This window comes from Gadus macrocephalus, chromosome 23, assembly GCF_031168955.1.
Source record: "Gadus macrocephalus chromosome 23, ASM3116895v1".
Classification (NCBI taxonomy): Eukaryota; Metazoa; Chordata; class Actinopteri; order Gadiformes; family Gadidae; genus Gadus; species Gadus macrocephalus.
The window spans coordinates 4,657,273-4,675,735 of NC_082404.1; the positions used below are offsets into that span (position 1 = coordinate 4,657,273).

Sequence of the window (18,463 nt, forward strand, 5' to 3'; positions counted from 1 at the left end):
TACTATTTTCTTGCTAATTCATTGATGGAGCGAGCAGGCGCAGGATTAGGAGAATAAGTGGTGTTAATTGCGTGGCAGGTATAACGAGCAGGTCTAATCCTGCATCCTCCTCTTTCTATTGAGTTTTTGTGCGGCTAATGAGTGGCAGGTAGGCCGCTTCCTGCTTCTCACGTGTTCAGACAGACCTCTTACTGCTCACAGTCGTGGACCCTGGTTGTGTACAGGAAACAATTGATTTTAAGCACACAGTTAATGATGCCGAGAAATTAGACAACCTCACGTCAGTTAAATGACTGTCAGGTTGTATCGCTGACGGGTCTTTACACTTTAACATGTCAAAGAGTCCCATTATTTCTGCGTCTTGGTGATTGTCCAGCTTCTTATTAATAGATTATGAGAGAAAATATCGCCCACCTCATTGTTTCCTTCATATGCTTTATAACAAAACGTTGATGATATATAGCCCTGATGTTCAGACCGGTTTATGGACGAAAAGGTTAAAAAAAAACACAAAACCTACATACTCTTTAAGGAGCTTACTTCGATACACAAATAGGTCTAAGTTAAAAAAAATTAAAAACAGTCTAGTAATGTGCCATTTTTTTTCTCATTATAAAAACGAACCTTGGAAAATTGAAACTTTTTGATGAAAAAGTTCGTTGCCGATCTTTAGATGAATGGCTTATAACTTATGCCTAATAAGACTAATAATTGTAATAAAAACAAGTCATGGAACACTAGTATTTTGATAACAATATCAACTTCAACTTCAAAAGCAACATACAAATAATAAAAATAATAATAATAATAATAATAATAATTTCCTATATATAGGCCTACATTATTATCAAAAACGCAAAATTAAAAGAGCTCGGCCTACGAAAATTACGTTTTTCATACACGAGGTTGCAAATAAAGACAACTTGATTGAGGTATAACATGTGGTGTGTGCGTGGTATTAAGATGGCCCTTCCATTTAAATGTTTTTTTTTATTCTATTACCAGACGAGGGTTGCTTTGTTTTAACCCTGTCGCGTCAAGATGATTGACAAAGTAATAAACGCGCCATGCTGCTGTATCTGATTATGGCTCAGGATTTGCATTGGACATTGAGAAGAATATGACAACCTTGACCCACTAGGGATTTGCTCTGTCAAATAAATACGTCTCAGAGGATCTTTTGTTGAAACGACAATAACCTCTACTTCTATTGATATTTAAATTATTATTCGAAGTTATGGATCTTTTCGTTCGTTTTGCTTACATAGAAACATGTTGTATTTAGGATCAAGAGATTTGTTTTACCCGGCCTTCCCGTTCCCTTGTGGCACTCATGGTGAAAACAAAGTGAAGAAGAAAAAATAAAACATGAAAAAGGGAAATAAATAAAAAAATGGATGATTGTTCAAACATAGCTAAGCACGCCATTCTCCAATGAATTGCTTTCCCTCTTTCGTCTTAATAGTCCCATAAGTTCCTGATGGCGATGTAATGGTCATGCAAGCATTAGTGTCGCGTGCCCTAATGGATAACGAAAATAAAAACCAAATAAGAATTTTACAATGCGTTAGGCCTACAGAAAGCATGCATTTGCCGCCACACTTAACTTTTTTAGTAGTTTGTGAAGCCTATGAATAAGCGATTTATTCCTCATGCTGCACCTTTAACAGGTGATTGTGTTTGGTGACGTGTCAGCTGCAGACTGACACGAGTGTAATGATGCTTAATAGAGCGTGATGGGAGGATGGTATTAAACGTGCCCAACGTGTCAAACTGCATAAAAAAGTCTACGTCTTCATTAGCTTCATCTCCGAGGACCGCCGAACATTTCATTAATTCGTAATTTATGAATGTTTGCCAAGTATTAAGGCGTATGTAAATATGAAAGGCGTAATGTCTTTCCTGCGGGAGGTGACGAAATGACCCAAAGTATCCTCGATACTAGAGAGTGATCACATGCATTAGGGCCTCTTTTCAAACTGTGCATTCGGGTGCCTATTTAGGACATATTTCCCATCTGACGTGTGAAATAGTGCAGATAAACCAATGATTCATAATGTCGCCAGCATTTGCATCTTCTAATATTCCGTTCTTTTGATCTATGATGACACACGATGTGTTTTACACAGTGTATAAGCTCACTACCACCATTATCGTCGATGCTAAATCAGTAGGAGGGTTTTTGTCTTAAAACGGTTCATTTCCCTGGTCCTGGAACCACTTCCAGCTACAGTAAATCAAAATGCACCATTCTGTTCCTGTACCAAGTGCCACGTACTTTATGACTGGTTTCCAGTTTATTGGCTATTCCAGAGTTATGATTTTCCTTCCTAATACATGCAAATATATACAAAACTTCAGGGTGATGGAGAGAAATGGCCGATCATTGCTAAATTGGTGACCCCGGACAACACTGTACAAACTTGACCCTTAAGGGATACAGGGTCTTTGTTCTTCACATACATACTTAGCATTTTAGAAAATACTGTTACTATTTCAAGCAGATTATTTTTATTTTGGATATAGTCGAATTGAGGTTAATGGAAGACACATATAGTGTTAAATGTGATGAGGCCTATTTCTATCTACCCCACCAATACTGAATCGTTTCAACAATTTCATAACCCTTGAATGATTTTATGTATATATTTTTAAGCCAATTGGAATTAATCATTTCAATAATTTATTACATGGATCTCAATGCAATATCTAAGAACACTCAATCTTTAAATCTTTGTTTAAATGTCGCTTAATTATAAGCTATTCTTTTTTTTTGTTTTGTTCCTGCTTAAATGGTTTTGTTTATTCTAAGCCCCCCCCCCCCCCCCCAGTAAGATTTTCTTTAATACTCTTGACTCTTGATTTGAATAATAGACATGCCTTTTTTATTTACTCACTACACTACACAATACAACTGCGTTCCTGATTAAAAACGAACTTCCTGTTTCTTATTCTTCGTTGTTTATCCTTCCTGGGCCATTTCTTCATATTCGTGCACACACACGCACGCACGGAACCGCACACAAAAATACAAACACACAAGCAGACGCACACGCGCGCGCGCGCACACGCGGACACCATGCAGTGCCATTAAGCGGCGACGGTTCCAACCAGCAACAAGTTCCACTGCAAGTGCACCAAAGTTTCTGCTCCGTGAAAAGAAAGTTATCACAGCCCGCCAAATAGACAGCATTCACTTCGCATGGCGCGATATCAAAAAGAGAAGAGAGCGCGAAACATGTGAGTTCAAAGAGAACCAAAGAACCAAATAGGCACGCGGGGTCGCGCGATTCATTCTTGCAGCTGCATAGAGACTCGGGGCCAACAAGCGTATCATACATTGAAAGGAAGTAGCTATTCAAAGTGCAGGTGCGAAGTATGTTGCACATTCTGCCATTTATGTGGAGGTTGTTAGAGATCCTTGTTCAGGCGTACTAACTACGGGGGATGATTCGCACAGGAGCCCGCTCATCCATGAATGTAAAATAACTTAGTTTCCCAAATCTGGGGAAGGTTGTAATCCGAACACTGTGGATAATTCAGACATTCGACGTTGCAAATGCTCCACATCGTTAGATTTTAAAATGAGCATTTTCTTTAAATGTTTTTGTTAAAGCCCCGGCATAAGGATATTAGATTCAGATTCATGTTTTTCCTACTGAAATGCATGCTACGTCCTGTTCACCTGTAGTTGCATTCAAAACCCTCGTGTCATGTTTGAGTTGTGCGTATAACCATATACATCTAAGTCACACAAAGTATTTTTTTTATGTTGTAGAGTCGAGGGAAATAATGGAAAATTAAGAAATCAAAGGTTGTGCAGACGTAGGGTATTGTCCAACGTCCGCACCGTTGGTTGGTAAAACGTAGGCGACTCTAACAGCAATATCTTGATATTCTTAAGCCTATTTGCACCTGGTTCCTTAACAATTGTTTTTTTCCTCTCTTTCTCTCTCGCCCCCCCTCCCCCCTCCCTCTCTCTCTAGCTCTCTCGCTCTCTCTTTCTCTATCCCTCTCTTCCATTTCTAGTAATTATTACATTGTAATGGTGGTGGTGCTGATGGTGGCGAAGTGTGGGGTGGGCGTGGCACGTGGAGGGGAGGGGATGGTCGACGCTTTTGCTCCCAGTCTGCTAATCCCTCCATTAAAAGGGCTTTGTTCAATAATGCAGGACAGTTTCCGGAAGTAGGATTACCGCCTCTATTATTTTACAAAGAAATGATATTTCACACTTAAAGGAGCCATGGTGGCGAGAGGGCCCAGTAGAAATGAAATGCATTAATTTACTTTGTTGTGGAAGACCACGACTAATCCCTGAGGGCATGATCTGTATACAATGTAAATTCCGTTTTCATTATTACTTACGTTTTGTCTTTTACAAACTTAACAACGCTAAAGTAGGAAGCATGGGATGGGAAGTGCTTCAGTTAATTTCTGGAAAGTGAATCACCACAGAGCGGATCAATTCAGGGAAAGTGTTATTGTAACGAAAGTGTTATTGTAACGTTATTGTAGTAGCCTACCTGTTCTTGTACACAGCCCAGTTATATCTATCCCGCATCTATTCTTACACATACCCCCCCCCCCCCCCCCCCCCCACACACACACACACACACACACACACACACATACACTGACTGACACACACACACGCACACACACACACACACACACACACACACACACACACACACACACACACACACACACACACACACACACACACACACACACACACACACACACACAGACACACACACACACACACACACACACACACACACACACACACACACACACACACACACACACACACACACACACACACACACACACACACACACACACACACACACACACACACACACACACACCTATTAATGATAACCTAGCAAGAATCTTTTTTAAGGCTATAGGGCCAAAATTCTGTTCATTCTGTTCTATTCTATGCTATTTTATCTATCTTTCTGTTGTCGTTTTCTATCTGTCTATTTATCTATCCATCTATTTATTTATGTATTAATCCATCTATATCCTCTTTGCTGCGTTTACAAAATAGCCCTTTTGGCGTTTCTTATCAGTCCTAATGCTGAATAGAAATGCTTTTACGCGATTCAGTTAGCGCTTGTCCATTTTGACGTCTGGAACTAAAAGCTTTAGACGGCGCAATAGAGAGGACTTGAACAAATCGGTGACAAAGGCTTTCCGTGTCATCAACGTTGTTTAGACGACGTGGAAGAATTCCTCTGATACTAACTCCTCTACTTCAAAGGCTTCTTGTTTCAATTGAGACCGAACTATCTTTTTTTCTCTCCGTGCACAAGAGCTGGTGCCAAAGAGGCATCATCTATTTGGTTGGTTTTGTAGTGTGCATTCACTTCTTTGACAAGGGTACTTCGACAGAGTAAACTAACCGGAGGACGAACTCTAAACGTATCAGATAGTTGTATGGCGTGTCCACCCACTTCTCCCTCGCACGTGCGCGCCTTGTGCAGGGCCTGTGCAGAGCGTTTCTGCAGCCAAACATCCTACCAGCAAATAACACAAAGCTCTGCGTGGACGATCAACCATCATCCGCAGTTCTTGAGCATTAAGATAGCTTTTCAAATAATGTTTATTGATGTTCATCTTTTTTTTTAATACACATTAAATACAATAAAAAGTCATTGTTTACATTTTTGAATGTTTTTTTGTTTTTTTGTATTTTGCCACAGAGTCCAAAAAGTTATTTATATTGAAATGATCTATAATGCAACCCTGACCTAATGCAAGTCCATTATGGCACGAGACAACTGCGTTTTCTTTCGGCATCTCCTTTGATTGTCTTAAAGTAGCCAGTCCTTTGGCAAAATAATATATTTTATTCTGTATAGCGAGCCCTCAATATAAAAGGACATAGATTACCCTTTCCTACCCCATGGGAAGCAAATATTGCATTCTTTAGAGCCGTCTTTGGGTCCACGGAGTCGGCCCCATATCATTTGAGTTTGACTTGGCTATTGCTTTAGAAATCTTAATTCACCATGAGGATTCACCGTCGTGGAAAAAAATGCTTCTTTGTACAAAATTCCCTTTGAAGTCTGGATCAGAATATTATGGCCCTCCATCATACTCCCCGCGTCTGCGAACCACGATAGTAAATAAGACCTTACAGCGAGCTGCAGGGCTGTGCCCTTGGTGCTAAACTTGTGAAAATAGGCCTGAAACAAATTTGATCCTTTATTTATTTTTCTAAATTACGAACATGGATGAACAGCATTAAAGTGTAACCATGTTATTGTATTTTACTGTTGATCACGAATGGGTCTTTACAATATTTAGGCTACTAATTATGAATGTAAAAATTCCTCATTTTTTATAGGCTTAGAGTCATCTGGCATTAATGTTTAAACGCGTCACTTTATAAATTGGCCAAGACCTCCACAGTCGCTAGTTGAGCAAGAGTATACATTTTAGATTTATTCAAAGATTTATTCAAAATACTCACAACTTACAAGGCAGTTCGGTAGGCCTACACATATTTTCGAGGGCCACTCGAGTTCACATTTTAGAATCAAACAATTGACAACAATTATACAAAAACACAAAATGGCCACCTTCATAAAACATTTACATTATCAAATACTGCAGGCTTGTGAAATATTTTAAAATGAACCATCCGCACAAATGAAAATAAAAATGTTGAAAAAACATTGTACAAATAACTGTAGTAAATAATTAGAAACTCTTTTACGACAGTTTTTTTTTTCTAACTGTCCAACGTTAAAACATCAAAATTTACAAATGTACATATGGCCTATTGTTGGAGCACTTTGGTACGATGAATACAAAAAAATTCATTTCAAATTGAAAAATAAATTAAAGATATTGGAGTCAAAACTCATTTACAAAATAATTGTATAGCATCATGCTTAACCTACAATAAAGCTGCAGGCTCACTAGAATACCAATTTTACGATCCTCAATTCTCCACATGTGAACCAGTAGGCCTTCAAGGGCATATAGGCACTGAGCCAAACCATTTGAAATAGTTCAGCTTTTTGAAATACGTTTTATCGTTTTTATTTTTTTGTCGTGGTGCAGCACCGGGACGAGGCTCGAGCCCAACGACCCGCTCAGAACGCGTCCCTGGCGCCTCTGTCGTCGGGGTTATTTCTGTAGCGGGACTCATCCTCAGGGTCAGGTGTGGAGGAACCACTGGGTGGTGTGTGCGCGCCGCTGGCACCCGAACTATGACAAACATACCACTCGCTTAAATTGGCGGGTTGGGACGACGCCACCGCTTCTGTGAGGGCCGAGGCCCCCCCTGGCTCGCGGCCCAAGTCTGACGAGGGGGACACGAGCGACGGCGTGGAGGACTCGTAGCCCGAGCTGGGCGGCGGGGACTTGCAGTGCACCTTCATGTGTTTCCTCAGCGAGCTTGGGTGCGTGTACGACTTATCACAACCTCGCACTTTGCAGTTGTAGGGCTTATCGCTAGTGTGCACGTGGGAGTGCTTCTTCCGGTCACTGCTGTTGGCGAACCGTCGGTCACATCCGTCAAATTCACACTTGAAGGGTTTCTCACCTGTGAACGGAAGGACAGAGGAACACCTTAGACGTTTGGAAAATATAATGGCAATAGGATATCGTGAGGACCGTTTGCCTATCTGATGGCCGTTTCCCATAAAATAAACCACATGTCCAAAGAAAGAGTAACATCCCAAAACACTCCCTAGGGACATGGACCACTGGAATTAAAGCGCGCTAAATTCTTTAGCTTTCTGTGCCATTAGGCCTACATATATTTACAAATATCAATCCACGACATTTATTTTAGAAGGTGTATAAAATGGGCCAGTCATAGGCTACAAAAGCCGTAATTGTGCGCCTTAATGACAACAATTCCCATCCTATGACAAGGCACAAAAAAGAGAAAAGGAGAATCGGACTAAATTACACGGAAATCCTCCATGTTCTCCTCCTGCGATCAGCCCGCCGCTTGTACGAATGTGTAATTGCTGCTGTCTAATTACACTTGTGGGTTGAATATCAATTTGACCTTCAGCTGTTGGGCTGAGAGAGCCAATCAGGGATATTAGTGTACTACAAGTCAGCGTGGAGGAACAGACCCCAGGGGAAGCGCCAGCCATCACGACAGTCTCGGCTCGGTTTTAAACATGATACCAGAGACCAGGCCCCTTGGGAATCAACACGCAGAAATAATTTAGCAGATTTGTACTTAGGTAATGTGAGCAAATTATATGAATAATACATAGGTTACAGAAACGGGGCAAGAGATGGTGTGTGTGTGTGTGTGGGGGGGGGGGGGGGGGGGGGAGGAGGGGTTGGTGTGTGTGTGTGTGTGTGTGTGTGTGTGTGTGTGTGTGTGTGTGTGTGTGTGTGTGTGTGTGTGTGTGTGTGCGCGTGTGTGCGTGTGTGTTTGTGGGGGGGGGGATTCATTTAAGTCTGACTCGACATTTTGAGGCCTTGATTTCCCCCCCCTTTTTCCCACACGTCAACGGGTCACACAGCAGAAGACCAGCAGCCATATTGTTTTGGTCTACACCACTCGCCTAGTGCCTTCATCTCCCTGCAGGTTCTACTGCTGCTCTATCCAAGGGTCTGTAAGGGCACCGACCAGCAAGTCAGGCAACAGACACCCACAACCTGCTGGCTGACAGAGCACTCAACCATTCTGCTCGTGGACTTGTTGCTTCGGCAAAAAAAAGTAGGCTATTATTAACGTTAATATTAATAATAATATTAATATTAATATGGCATTGTTGTTGTTTTTGCTGCTGCTGATTTCATTGCTCATAATGTTTACAATTGTTGTAAATATAAATATAGCTCCAATGATCACAAATGTATCAAGCTATGAGCAATACACTATACACAAAAGTACAAATAAAAGTGTCGTAACCAACGTAAATTCAAGGGATGATTTTCATTTTAAAGTTAAGGCTGGTTCACTGGGCCTCTGTCAGCAAATCTGGTGTAAATAAAGGTTAAATGATTGACCAACGCTGAAATTATGCATCACTTAGCTCCATTAATGCAACGGTGTTCAATAATACACACACACACACACACACACACACACACACACACACGCACACGCACGCACACACACGCACGCACGCACACACACACGCACGCACGCACGCACGCACACACACACACACACACACACGCACACACACACACACACACACACACACACACACACACACACACACACACACACACACACACACGCTTACACGTTGTAAATTAACTGCTGAGTCTATCCAGCAACATGTAGCCTACAAATGTATAAATAGTCCTGTGCAATATATATGCCGATTGTAACGCAAATTGCTTAATATTATATTTACAATGTTACTGCTCAATGACCACTCGTTTTCTTGACACACATTGTGTTGTGCCTCTTCTAATTAGATTAAGCGAACATTCAACAAACCTTTCATTCAAACAAATGAATCACTTATTTTAAAGCATAGGGGGAAAAACTCAGCAATGCATACTTTAGTTTAATATTTTTACTGACCTGTATGTGTCCTTTTATGAATCTTTAGATTCTCTGATCTCGCGAACACTTTCCCACAGCCAGGAAACGGGCACGGGAACGGCTTCTCCCCGGTGTGCACGCGAATGTGATTTACAAGTTTATACTTGGCTTTAAATGGTTTCCCTTCTCTGGGACACTCTTCCCAAAAACAGATATGGTTGGCATGCTCGGGTCCTCCGACGTGCTCAACCGTCACGTGGGTCACCAGTTCGTGCATAGTGCTGTAAGTTTTCGAGCAAAGTTTCTTCGGCGAATGTTCCGGCTCGAGCCACTTGCAGATCAGCTCTTGCTTTATCGGCTGCCTCATGTACCGGAAAAACGCACCCGCTCCGTGGTGGTGGTGGTGGTGGTGCGCGCCGAGGTTCATGTTCAGATTCAGTCCACCATAGCCATGCAACGAGGACGCAGAGAACGGATCAGCCCTGGAGCTCGCCACTTGGCTCAGGTGGTCGGATCGCACGTACATTTCTCCAGGTATTCCCAAGCGTATTTGTCCGTTCAGGGCTTGGACCCCCGGTGATGCGCTCGGCGGTGGCTGGTCATGGTGGAGTCCGGAGAAAAGGCTGTGGTTCGCGGCGTCGGGGTGATGGTGGCCATAGTGTCCCGGATAGCTACCTGTTGTTGGGACAAACATTCCGTGGTGAGAAGTTGAACCGGCAGACTGGTCGGTCAGCACGGGCATCGCTTGAGCTGCCAGGTCTCTTCGGATGAGGAAGTCCCTACCTGCCGATAACGTCTGGGCCGTGTGAGACATAGAATAGGGGACCGTTGTCGCGTGCACCGGGCCAAAAGCTCCCGTTTGACTGGAGACCACTTCACTGTGGCCTGCCATATGATGATTGTGGTGGTGATGGTGGTGGGGATAATGATGGGCTGGGCTGATTTTGAGGGCCGCGGAGTGCCCCATGTGTTCTGGCCCGAATGGGCTCGGCCCCAGGCGGGGTTCCGCAGTAATCTCCCCAGGGTGCGCGTGAGCCATTGAGTGTGGATGGCTGCTAAACCCCGGGAAGCCTGTCACGCTCTGAGGGGTATGGTGGTGATGATGGTGGTGGTGGTGAGCCCCTGCCAAGTCAACTAATCTCAGAGCCGTGTTCCGTTTGGAAAACGTAGGGTCCATCACAGGGCTTCCCAAAGCATCCACGCTCATTATTCCTAATTTTAGAATAACGTGACAGCAGGCCAAATAATAATGATGATGACAAATATATTTTAATCGTAATGAAAAATATAAGAAAAAAAACTTTCTGAAGTTAAGATTCTATCTGGAAACTACATGGAATCCCATTCGGTTGAGAAGCAGCAGCAGGACGCTTTGATACTGAATAGAGATTCATGGTAGGCGCAGCAGCCCGCGGAGCCGAACAATCACCCTGCGCTCTAATTGGTCAGAGCCCGGTGATAGACGTCACTTGTGACAGTTTCCAACGCGAAGAAAAATGCTTTAGTGACAGCGAGAAGCCAGGGCGCATGCGCAGTTGCCTGAGGCAACACTCGGAAGAAGAAAAAAATTGTTGTTATGCAAAGGTTATTGTACATTAAACTCTTCAAAAGTTGATCCAGATCCGCAGTCGTCCCTCTCTCTCTTTCACTCGAACAAAAGCCGCACAGCGCTAGTATTTTTCACCGTGCAATGAAAACAAACACTTGCAGGAGTAGGCTGTGCACGGCTGTCCCTATAAAACCCGTACGGATTAGATATATTCTACTGATATCTTCATTTCGCCCCTGTAATACGCATGCGGGGAGGACCTCAAGCATGTTACCAATGTCCTTTTTTTGCCTTCAGAAACACCTAGCGTCGTGGATACATACCAACAACTGCACTTAGTTATTAGTTGTACATTTAGTCAAATAAAAAGATTGAACAAAATTTCCCTTTTGAAGCATGGCCATATTTAAGCGTCCAAAATCCTCGTCCGATAGGAATGGTGTAGCCTATCGCGTCTGCCGTGGTCGGATTGGTTAGTCGACGCTGCTTCCACGTCCCGAACTGAGACCCGCAGGGGACGGGACTTGCTGTTATGATCCGGGGGGGATTCTGCTCCAGAGATCAAGACACGGGTGCAGATCGAGGTCATGGGAGGTGGTGCCTCGAGCACGTAAAAGCGCAACGATTTAAGATAAAATACCTCCGGTAACGCTGACGCCTGTTATATAACGTTATAGCCTTCAACGGTAGGCATGAGCTTAAAGCGTAGCAACTAAAATGTGTGGATTTAAAACAACCCTTTCGTCCCCATGTTTCATAATGGTTTCAGAAAAGTTTTTCGAGTACAATTATCGTCCCTGACATGATACATCAAAGAATATGGCTGAAAATAAATCGATATCGTTATCAGTTGATAGGAAACTTAAAAATGAGGTTTGTGCTAAATTCATAGGCTACAAAGAGTAGGCTAGCTAAACTCAACTCCATATAAGGATAAAATCATTTTATAATCGTGTTACCCTGCAACCTCATGCCATAATAAATAATCAACCCTCCCAGGTCGACAAAAAATATGTGAATATAAATGTTTGTTCTTATAAATTAATATTATGCAAATAGTGCCACCATGCAGAGATGGGCTACGATGCGCATACCTACTTATTAATGTAAGTAGGCCTTCCTTCTTTGTTCCGAGCCTTCGTCACTGCAGCGAGATACAAATGAAGACGATGTGTGAACTGACCCACAACAAGGTCAAATAGCCTACTTATTAGATTGATTTCAAATATCACAGTGAAGTCTTTTTTAAGGACTGTAGCCCTATAGCCTTGGTTTTATATAAGTCTGATTGATACTTCATAGCTTGCCGGATGTGTTTTTATAACAAAGTTATTCACAAAATAATGCTTTCTTAGGCTGCCTATATGTAAGCCAAATCTTATCTCTACGTTAAAAGAATTGTGCATTGTGGTGGTAGGCCTATGATAGGCTGATGAGTATTCACATTCTATGTATTGTAAAAACAAATGAAGGCGACGCCTATGCATTAAGTTCCCTGCGGTTCAATGGGGCTAAAATATTTATATTTTTTATTTTGATCTTCGGAATTGAGTCGTCAAAAAACTTTGACGACAGCGTCAAGTCCCGCACGTTTGATATTGAGTCAATATTGTGAAACATAACGGATCCCGAGGATGTTTGTTTAATGGCCTGTACTTATGGGGTCGCAGCTGCACTCTTCATTGGAATCCGGGGAACACACAGCGTAATGCAAGACTTTGAAATGCTATTTCTGTTCGAGGTGGTGCGAGTAGGCCTACTTTGGAAGCAAGAAGTCGAGGGATGGGAGTAGAATTTCAAACAAGATCGGAGGTATAGAGGGAATTTCACTTTACAACTGCACATGGAGGTCCACGAGATGCAGCCTGGCGGCGTAGTCTACAGTCTAATCTATGAATAATAAATTGATTCTAAATGGATGTTATGCTATGGATTTATGCAACAACAACAAAAAAACAGCTTATAACAGATAGATACGATATTTGTTGGAATCTGACAAGAACAACATGCCAATTTTGAAAATGCTACCATAGTTTAACATGCAAACAAGCCATCAAAACACTGACCGCAATGCATGCCGTTCTTACCGTTTTCTAGGCCTACCTGTTGAAATTCTGCGGTCCAAATGTGTGTGTTTTGTATGGCACACAACACAAGGAGGAGGACAGAGGTGTCTGAAAGCTGCCAGGCCTGTGTATTAGTATACTGGGGGATGCGAACCCCACTCCCTCTCTTGGCCTCCTCCAAGTGAGTCTGTGAGTGTTCCGTCGGAACCAGTAGCCGGTCAGATATTAGAGGGTCTGTGTGACACGTCGGTGCCTTTGGCTTTGAACTCCAGCAGCCGGAGGGTCCTGCGGAGAGTGCCGAAAATCCCACTTGATAACTTCGACAACCCATGAGGTTTTACACACTATGGTGCTGCACTCGTGCGCATACTATCATGAGTAATTCGTATAATAAAAGTCTACATTGGTATCGTTTGGAGCAAAAAAGTGGCTGCAACCCAAATCTTTAAGCGAGTCCAATACAAGTCGCCTATTCTGATGGGAAAATCCAGAAATATTTTTTTTTTCTTGATTTCAGATGAGACCTGATTTTTTTTCTTCTACCTTTTATTTATATTTATAATAATTCCAAGAATTCTCCCATTTCACATGTTGGTCACCTCATTTAGATTGCATGACAAACAGACCAGCCAGACAGACGTAAGGGAATTAATGGATATAGATGCATGAATGTAGGTGACAGGCTAGTTGTAAATACATGCACACGCACGCACGCACGCACGCACGCACCTTCATGTAAACACCGACGCACACGCACACACACCCACACACACGCACAATCATACACGCACATACGAACACACAGACACACAAACACACACACGCACACACAAACACATACACCATCACACACACACGCACGCACGCACACACACACACACACGCACGCACACACGCACACACACACACACACACACACACACACACACACACACACACACACACACACACACACACACACACACACACACACACACACACACATGCATGGATACATTACGACCTTTTAATGTAGGTGTGTCCAGCGTGTTTATAGTGGAACTGTTCCCATGCTGTACAAAATGTAGTTCAGCAGAGCTTATAATGTCACTGGGTCAAAAACACACTCTTTATAGGCTACTATTGGATACAGACAGATAAATACCGCTGCAAACGTGATTCGATTTTTTACATGGTCCATTGTTATTTCTAAACTCTGTTGTGCTGTTATTCAGGCTTTTAACCAAATCCACAGTCAGCAATCTCACAATACCTGGGATTGATGATGCACGCGGACCAATAGAAGAGTAGGCCCAGCACCGTGGATTGTTATTTGGTGTGCGGATGTTACTGGGGGGAAGCGGTTTGGGCCAATCCGCAGCTGACTGTCTGGTCACGTGATGCCCCCCTCCTCTCCCATTCATCAGGGGTGGACTATGTTGTCTTTTCAATTCATTTATCTGCAGGAATGATTGCGACTATCAGTCTAGAGCTCACCGCCTGACTGAGGAGGTGAAAGTTTCGCCACAGGAAGATAAACCGCAAAATACAACATAGTAGGCCTACACACGATTTGCTTATACATCGGATGCGTGGTGGGGAATTCCTCTCGTCTTGAAAGTAAACAGTAGATTCGCGAATTGGAGTTTGCTCGGTCGATTGAGGTTCAAGCATTTTTTTTTCCGAGGCGAGAGATAGGGGAAAGAATATCTGTGCGTGATTTTTGATTTCTGCTCTCAGTCGTCTCAGCAAGTCCAGACTGAAGATGCTCCTGGACGCGGGACCTCAGTATCCGACCATAGGAGTCACTACCTTCGGCTCCACGCGGCATCACTCATCAGCCGAAGTCACAGAAAGAGAAGTCGCGTTGGGGATAAACCCGTTCGCAGACGGAATGGGCGCCTTCAAAATAAACCACAGTTCTCACGACATTGGCTCCGGACAAACTGCGTTTTCCTCCCAGGCGCCCGGCTACGCAGCGGCTGCCCTCGGACACCACCATCACCCCACCCATGTTAGCTCTTACTCCACCGCCGCCTTCAACTCTACACGGGACTTTCTTTTCAGAAACCGGGGCTTCGGAGACGCCACCAGCGCGCAGCACAGTTTGTTCGCCTCCGCCGCGGGAAGTTTTGCAGGGCCACATGGACACTCCGATGCCACGGGACACCTGCTCTTCCCCGGGCTGCACGAGCAAGCGGCGAGCCACGCGTCTTCCAATGTGGTCAACAGCCAGATGCGACTGGGCTTTTCCGGAGACATGTACGGCCGGGCCGACCAGTACGGCCACGTTACGAGCCCGAGGTCCGACCACTACGCGTCGACCCAGTTGCACGGTTATGGCCCTATGAACATGAATATGGCCGCGCACCACGGAGCCGGGGCCTTCTTTCGGTACATGAGGCAGCCGATCAAGCAAGAGCTGATCTGCAAGTGGATCGAGCCGGAGCAACTGTCAAACCCCAAAAAGTCGTGCAACAAAACTTTCAGCACGATGCACGAGCTGGTGACCCATCTCACGGTGGAGCACGTGGGGGGACCAGAACAGTCGAACCACATCTGTTTCTGGGAAGAGTGTTCCCGAGAAGGGAAACCGTTCAAAGCAAAATACAAACTGGTGAATCATATCAGAGTGCACACCGGAGAAAAGCCCTTCCCGTGTCCCTTCCCCGGCTGTGGCAAAGTGTTTGCCCGATCGGAAAATCTAAAAATTCACAAAAGGACACACACTGGTAAGATAGTCTTTTTTTTTTTTTCTTCCACGTACAATTAATTTGTTCATATATTCAGCTGGAATGTTTTGGTGGAGACAAAGCATCGCAAAACTGTTAACCCTATTTATTAAAAATAGATATGTATTTGCATATATTTCATGGTGTGTTTACGTTGATGCGAATTGGCATATTGTTACTGGTTTAAGATGTATGATTAATGTATGATGTACAATTTAATTAGCATTAGCTAAATTAATGTTAACAATTTTACTATATTAAAATTACCATTTGAAAGAGGAAACATATGGCCTATTATCTAAATATGTTAACCAAAACAACACATTGTAGGATCCACATTCCGAATGGCCAGGTCCAAATGTATTCTGTGTTTGCAATAATCAATTTCTAAAACTGTTCTTTTGTTTTTCTTAGGTGAGAAGCCTTTTAAATGTGAATTCGAGGGCTGTGACAGGCGATTTGCAAACAGCAGTGACCGCAAGAAACACATGCACGTCCACACGTCGGACAAGCCCTATCTCTGCAAAATGTGTGACAAGTCCTACACACACCCCAGCTCCCTGCGGAAACACATGAAGGTAAAAATATTAAGGCTTTTTGGGTTTCAGTTGAAAGCCTATACAATTTGTAACGAACGACCAACGTGCATTTAGGGAATGTTTTTTTTAAAATACATTATTAATGGGGGCATTTCGCGATTAAATTAGCATATTCGATACGATGCAGGCATTGGTCCATTCCCATTTTATTTTACACCAATACGCCTCATACCAGTACGATTTTATCATTTCAGTTTTGTCACAACAAATAAGAAAATACCCCAGACATGTGAATGCTCATGAATAGTTTTTTAATCACGTTTAAATAAAAGGGCCCATATTCAATTAAGATTAACGTGTTATTTGTATTTTTCATATTGCGGAAGGTCCATGAATCCACCAACCAAGGATCCCAGCCTTCGCCAGCAGCAAGTTCAGGGTACGAGTCGTCCACGCCGCCCACAATAGTGTCGCCGTCCACAGAGAACCAGAGCAGCAGTTCCATATCGCCGGCGTCGTCGGCGGTCCACCACACGACCAGCCACAGTGCGCTGTCGTCCAATTTCAATGAATGGTACGTGTAAATATTTTTGACAAAAAAAAGACTGCAGAATTAAAAAAAAAAACTGCTTGGAATCAAAGACTAAATCTCAGCCAGTAGGCCTAACGCATGGACTGAACGGAAAAAAAAAAACTGGGAGGAGAAGTGATCGATTGACGGCTGCCCAGCCAGAGACAATGCATGGACGGGGGGGCGGGGGGTTGGGGGGGGGGAGCAAGGGCAGCAAGCGAGTTTTAACCTTTTCCTCGATATTTCTTCTCTTTATTTTTATTGAAAGACTGCAGAAAAGAAATCTCGAAAGCATGCTATCTGCGGGTAGTGGCTGTCTTTTTGTACATAAAGAAATTCACCAACTTGAAAAAATGTAATATTTTATTTTGTAAATAGTTATATCACAGTTAAAGGGAATTTGTGAAAATGTGGTCCCTAGATATATGGAAAATGAGATGGTTTTAAAAATATTTCGATGAATAGACTTGATTGAACAGAATGTTATAGTTGTGTACCAAATGTGAATTATTCAGTATTACTACAGTCTGAACGTCGACCTAACCGACTCTTAGTATTAATGTGCTTTTGTATTCAGTGCAACATTTCGTCCAAGGTCCAGTTTGAGTAGCACAGTATCATGTTGTTATTTAATGTCATGTCGATAAATCGTGTAGTGAAAGCCTGAAATTCCGTGTCAATCTGTTTATGTACGTGATAAATATAAAAATCTGTCAATTACCTTGCCTGCAAGGAAGTATTACATGTAAGTAGCTCAATTTTCCATATATATCCGCATGTAAAGGACCGGTAACATGTTAGAAATGATCGGTATTTATGGAGAAATGCGCTCGTATGTAAAATTTAGTTTACAAAAATGTTTGGTTACATTTCGTACTATATTAAAGGATTTAAACTACATTAATCTAATGACTTCACTAATTTCTTTTATTTCAATGTTGATCACAAAATGAGCACTGTGTAATTCCCATGCATTTGTCGGTTTAAAAATACATATTAGAAATTCCATTTAAACCTAAGGCTTGCCCTCATGGTAATTATTATTTTAATTGAATTTAAAAGAACATCCTAATATGGTTTATATTCGGTCGAATTTGATTATCCTCCTCAAAGATAGAATTCAGTGTCTCTCACTCACCGACTCTCTCTTTACCCCGTCTTTGTGTGTGCGCGCAAACGTGCACACGCGTGTGCACGTGTATGGCATCTGTAAATAGGTAGACTAATTTAGAAAAACAGGGCCTTATATAAACTCAGTATATTGAGTTATAGAAAAGCACGTGCTCTAAACAAAGCGACCGCGCGCACGGCCACAATAGCAACTTGTCTGACAGTTAATGATAAGTAATTGTATCTGGTTTCGCATCTTCTGTTTGTTCAAAATTAACATCCACGTATTTGCCCCCGAGAAACGAGCAAATTAAAACAATTAATCACGGAGGTTGTTCCTCGGTGTAAAAGTGAGATAGTTTGTGTTACTTAATTATTCCAAAATCTAATTTTCAAATCTAATTTATTTTTTAGCTGTGTCGGA

At 42.7% G+C, this 18,463-nt stretch overlaps 2 protein-coding genes across 4 annotated transcripts; one reads left to right on the forward strand and one right to left on the reverse strand.

Moving 5' to 3' along the window:
- Positions 1-6,439: 6,439 nt before the first annotated feature.
- Positions 6,440-13,454, reverse strand: zic4 (zic family member 4). Of its 3 annotated transcripts, XM_060045161.1 has the most exons (4): positions 13,146-13,285; positions 10,277-11,591; positions 9,533-10,168; positions 6,440-7,567 (listed from the first exon to the last, which is right to left on the reverse strand). In XM_060045161.1, exons 2-4 carry the CDS (start codon positions 10,698-10,700, stop codon positions 7,116-7,118), a joined length of 1,512 nt encoding a protein of 503 aa, XP_059901144.1. In that variant the 5' UTR covers positions 10,701-11,591; positions 13,146-13,285; the 3' UTR covers positions 6,440-7,115. The 3 variants fall into 3 exon arrangements, with proteins under 3 accessions (XP_059901144.1, XP_059901145.1, XP_059901143.1); XM_060045162.1 differs by lacking the exon at positions 10,277-11,591 and having other exon boundaries at positions 13,130-13,454; XM_060045160.1 differs by having other exon boundaries at positions 9,533-11,591.
- Positions 13,455-14,527: 1,073 nt separating this feature from the next.
- Positions 14,528-17,829, forward strand: zic1 (zic family member 1 (odd-paired homolog, Drosophila)). The gene is made up of 3 exons (XM_060045090.1): positions 14,528-15,819; positions 16,234-16,397; positions 16,745-17,829. Exons 1-3 carry the CDS (start codon positions 14,853-14,855, stop codon positions 16,940-16,942), a joined length of 1,329 nt encoding a protein of 442 aa, XP_059901073.1. The 5' UTR covers positions 14,528-14,852; the 3' UTR covers positions 16,943-17,829.
- Positions 17,830-18,463: the final 634 nt, after the last annotated feature.

Excerpts from the sequence above, each read along its gene's own strand:
- zic4 (XM_060045160.1), bottom strand. The coding sequence starts at position 10,700 with ATGAGCGTGGATGCTTTGGGAAGCCCTGTGATGGACCCTACGTTTTCC. Across the intron at positions 7,568-9,532 it reads TCATAAAAGGACACATACAG|GTGAGAAACCCTTCAAGTGT; the intron begins GTCAGTAAAAAT and ends TTCCGTTCACAG.
- zic1 (XM_060045090.1), top strand. The coding sequence starts at position 14,853 with ATGCTCCTGGACGCGGGACCTCAGTATCCGACCATAGGAGTCACTACC. Across the intron at positions 15,820-16,233 it reads TCACAAAAGGACACACACTG|GTGAGAAGCCTTTTAAATGT; the intron begins GTAAGATAGTCT and ends TGTTTTTCTTAG. Across the intron at positions 16,398-16,744 it reads CCCTGCGGAAACACATGAAG|GTCCATGAATCCACCAACCA; the intron begins GTAAAAATATTA and ends ATATTGCGGAAG.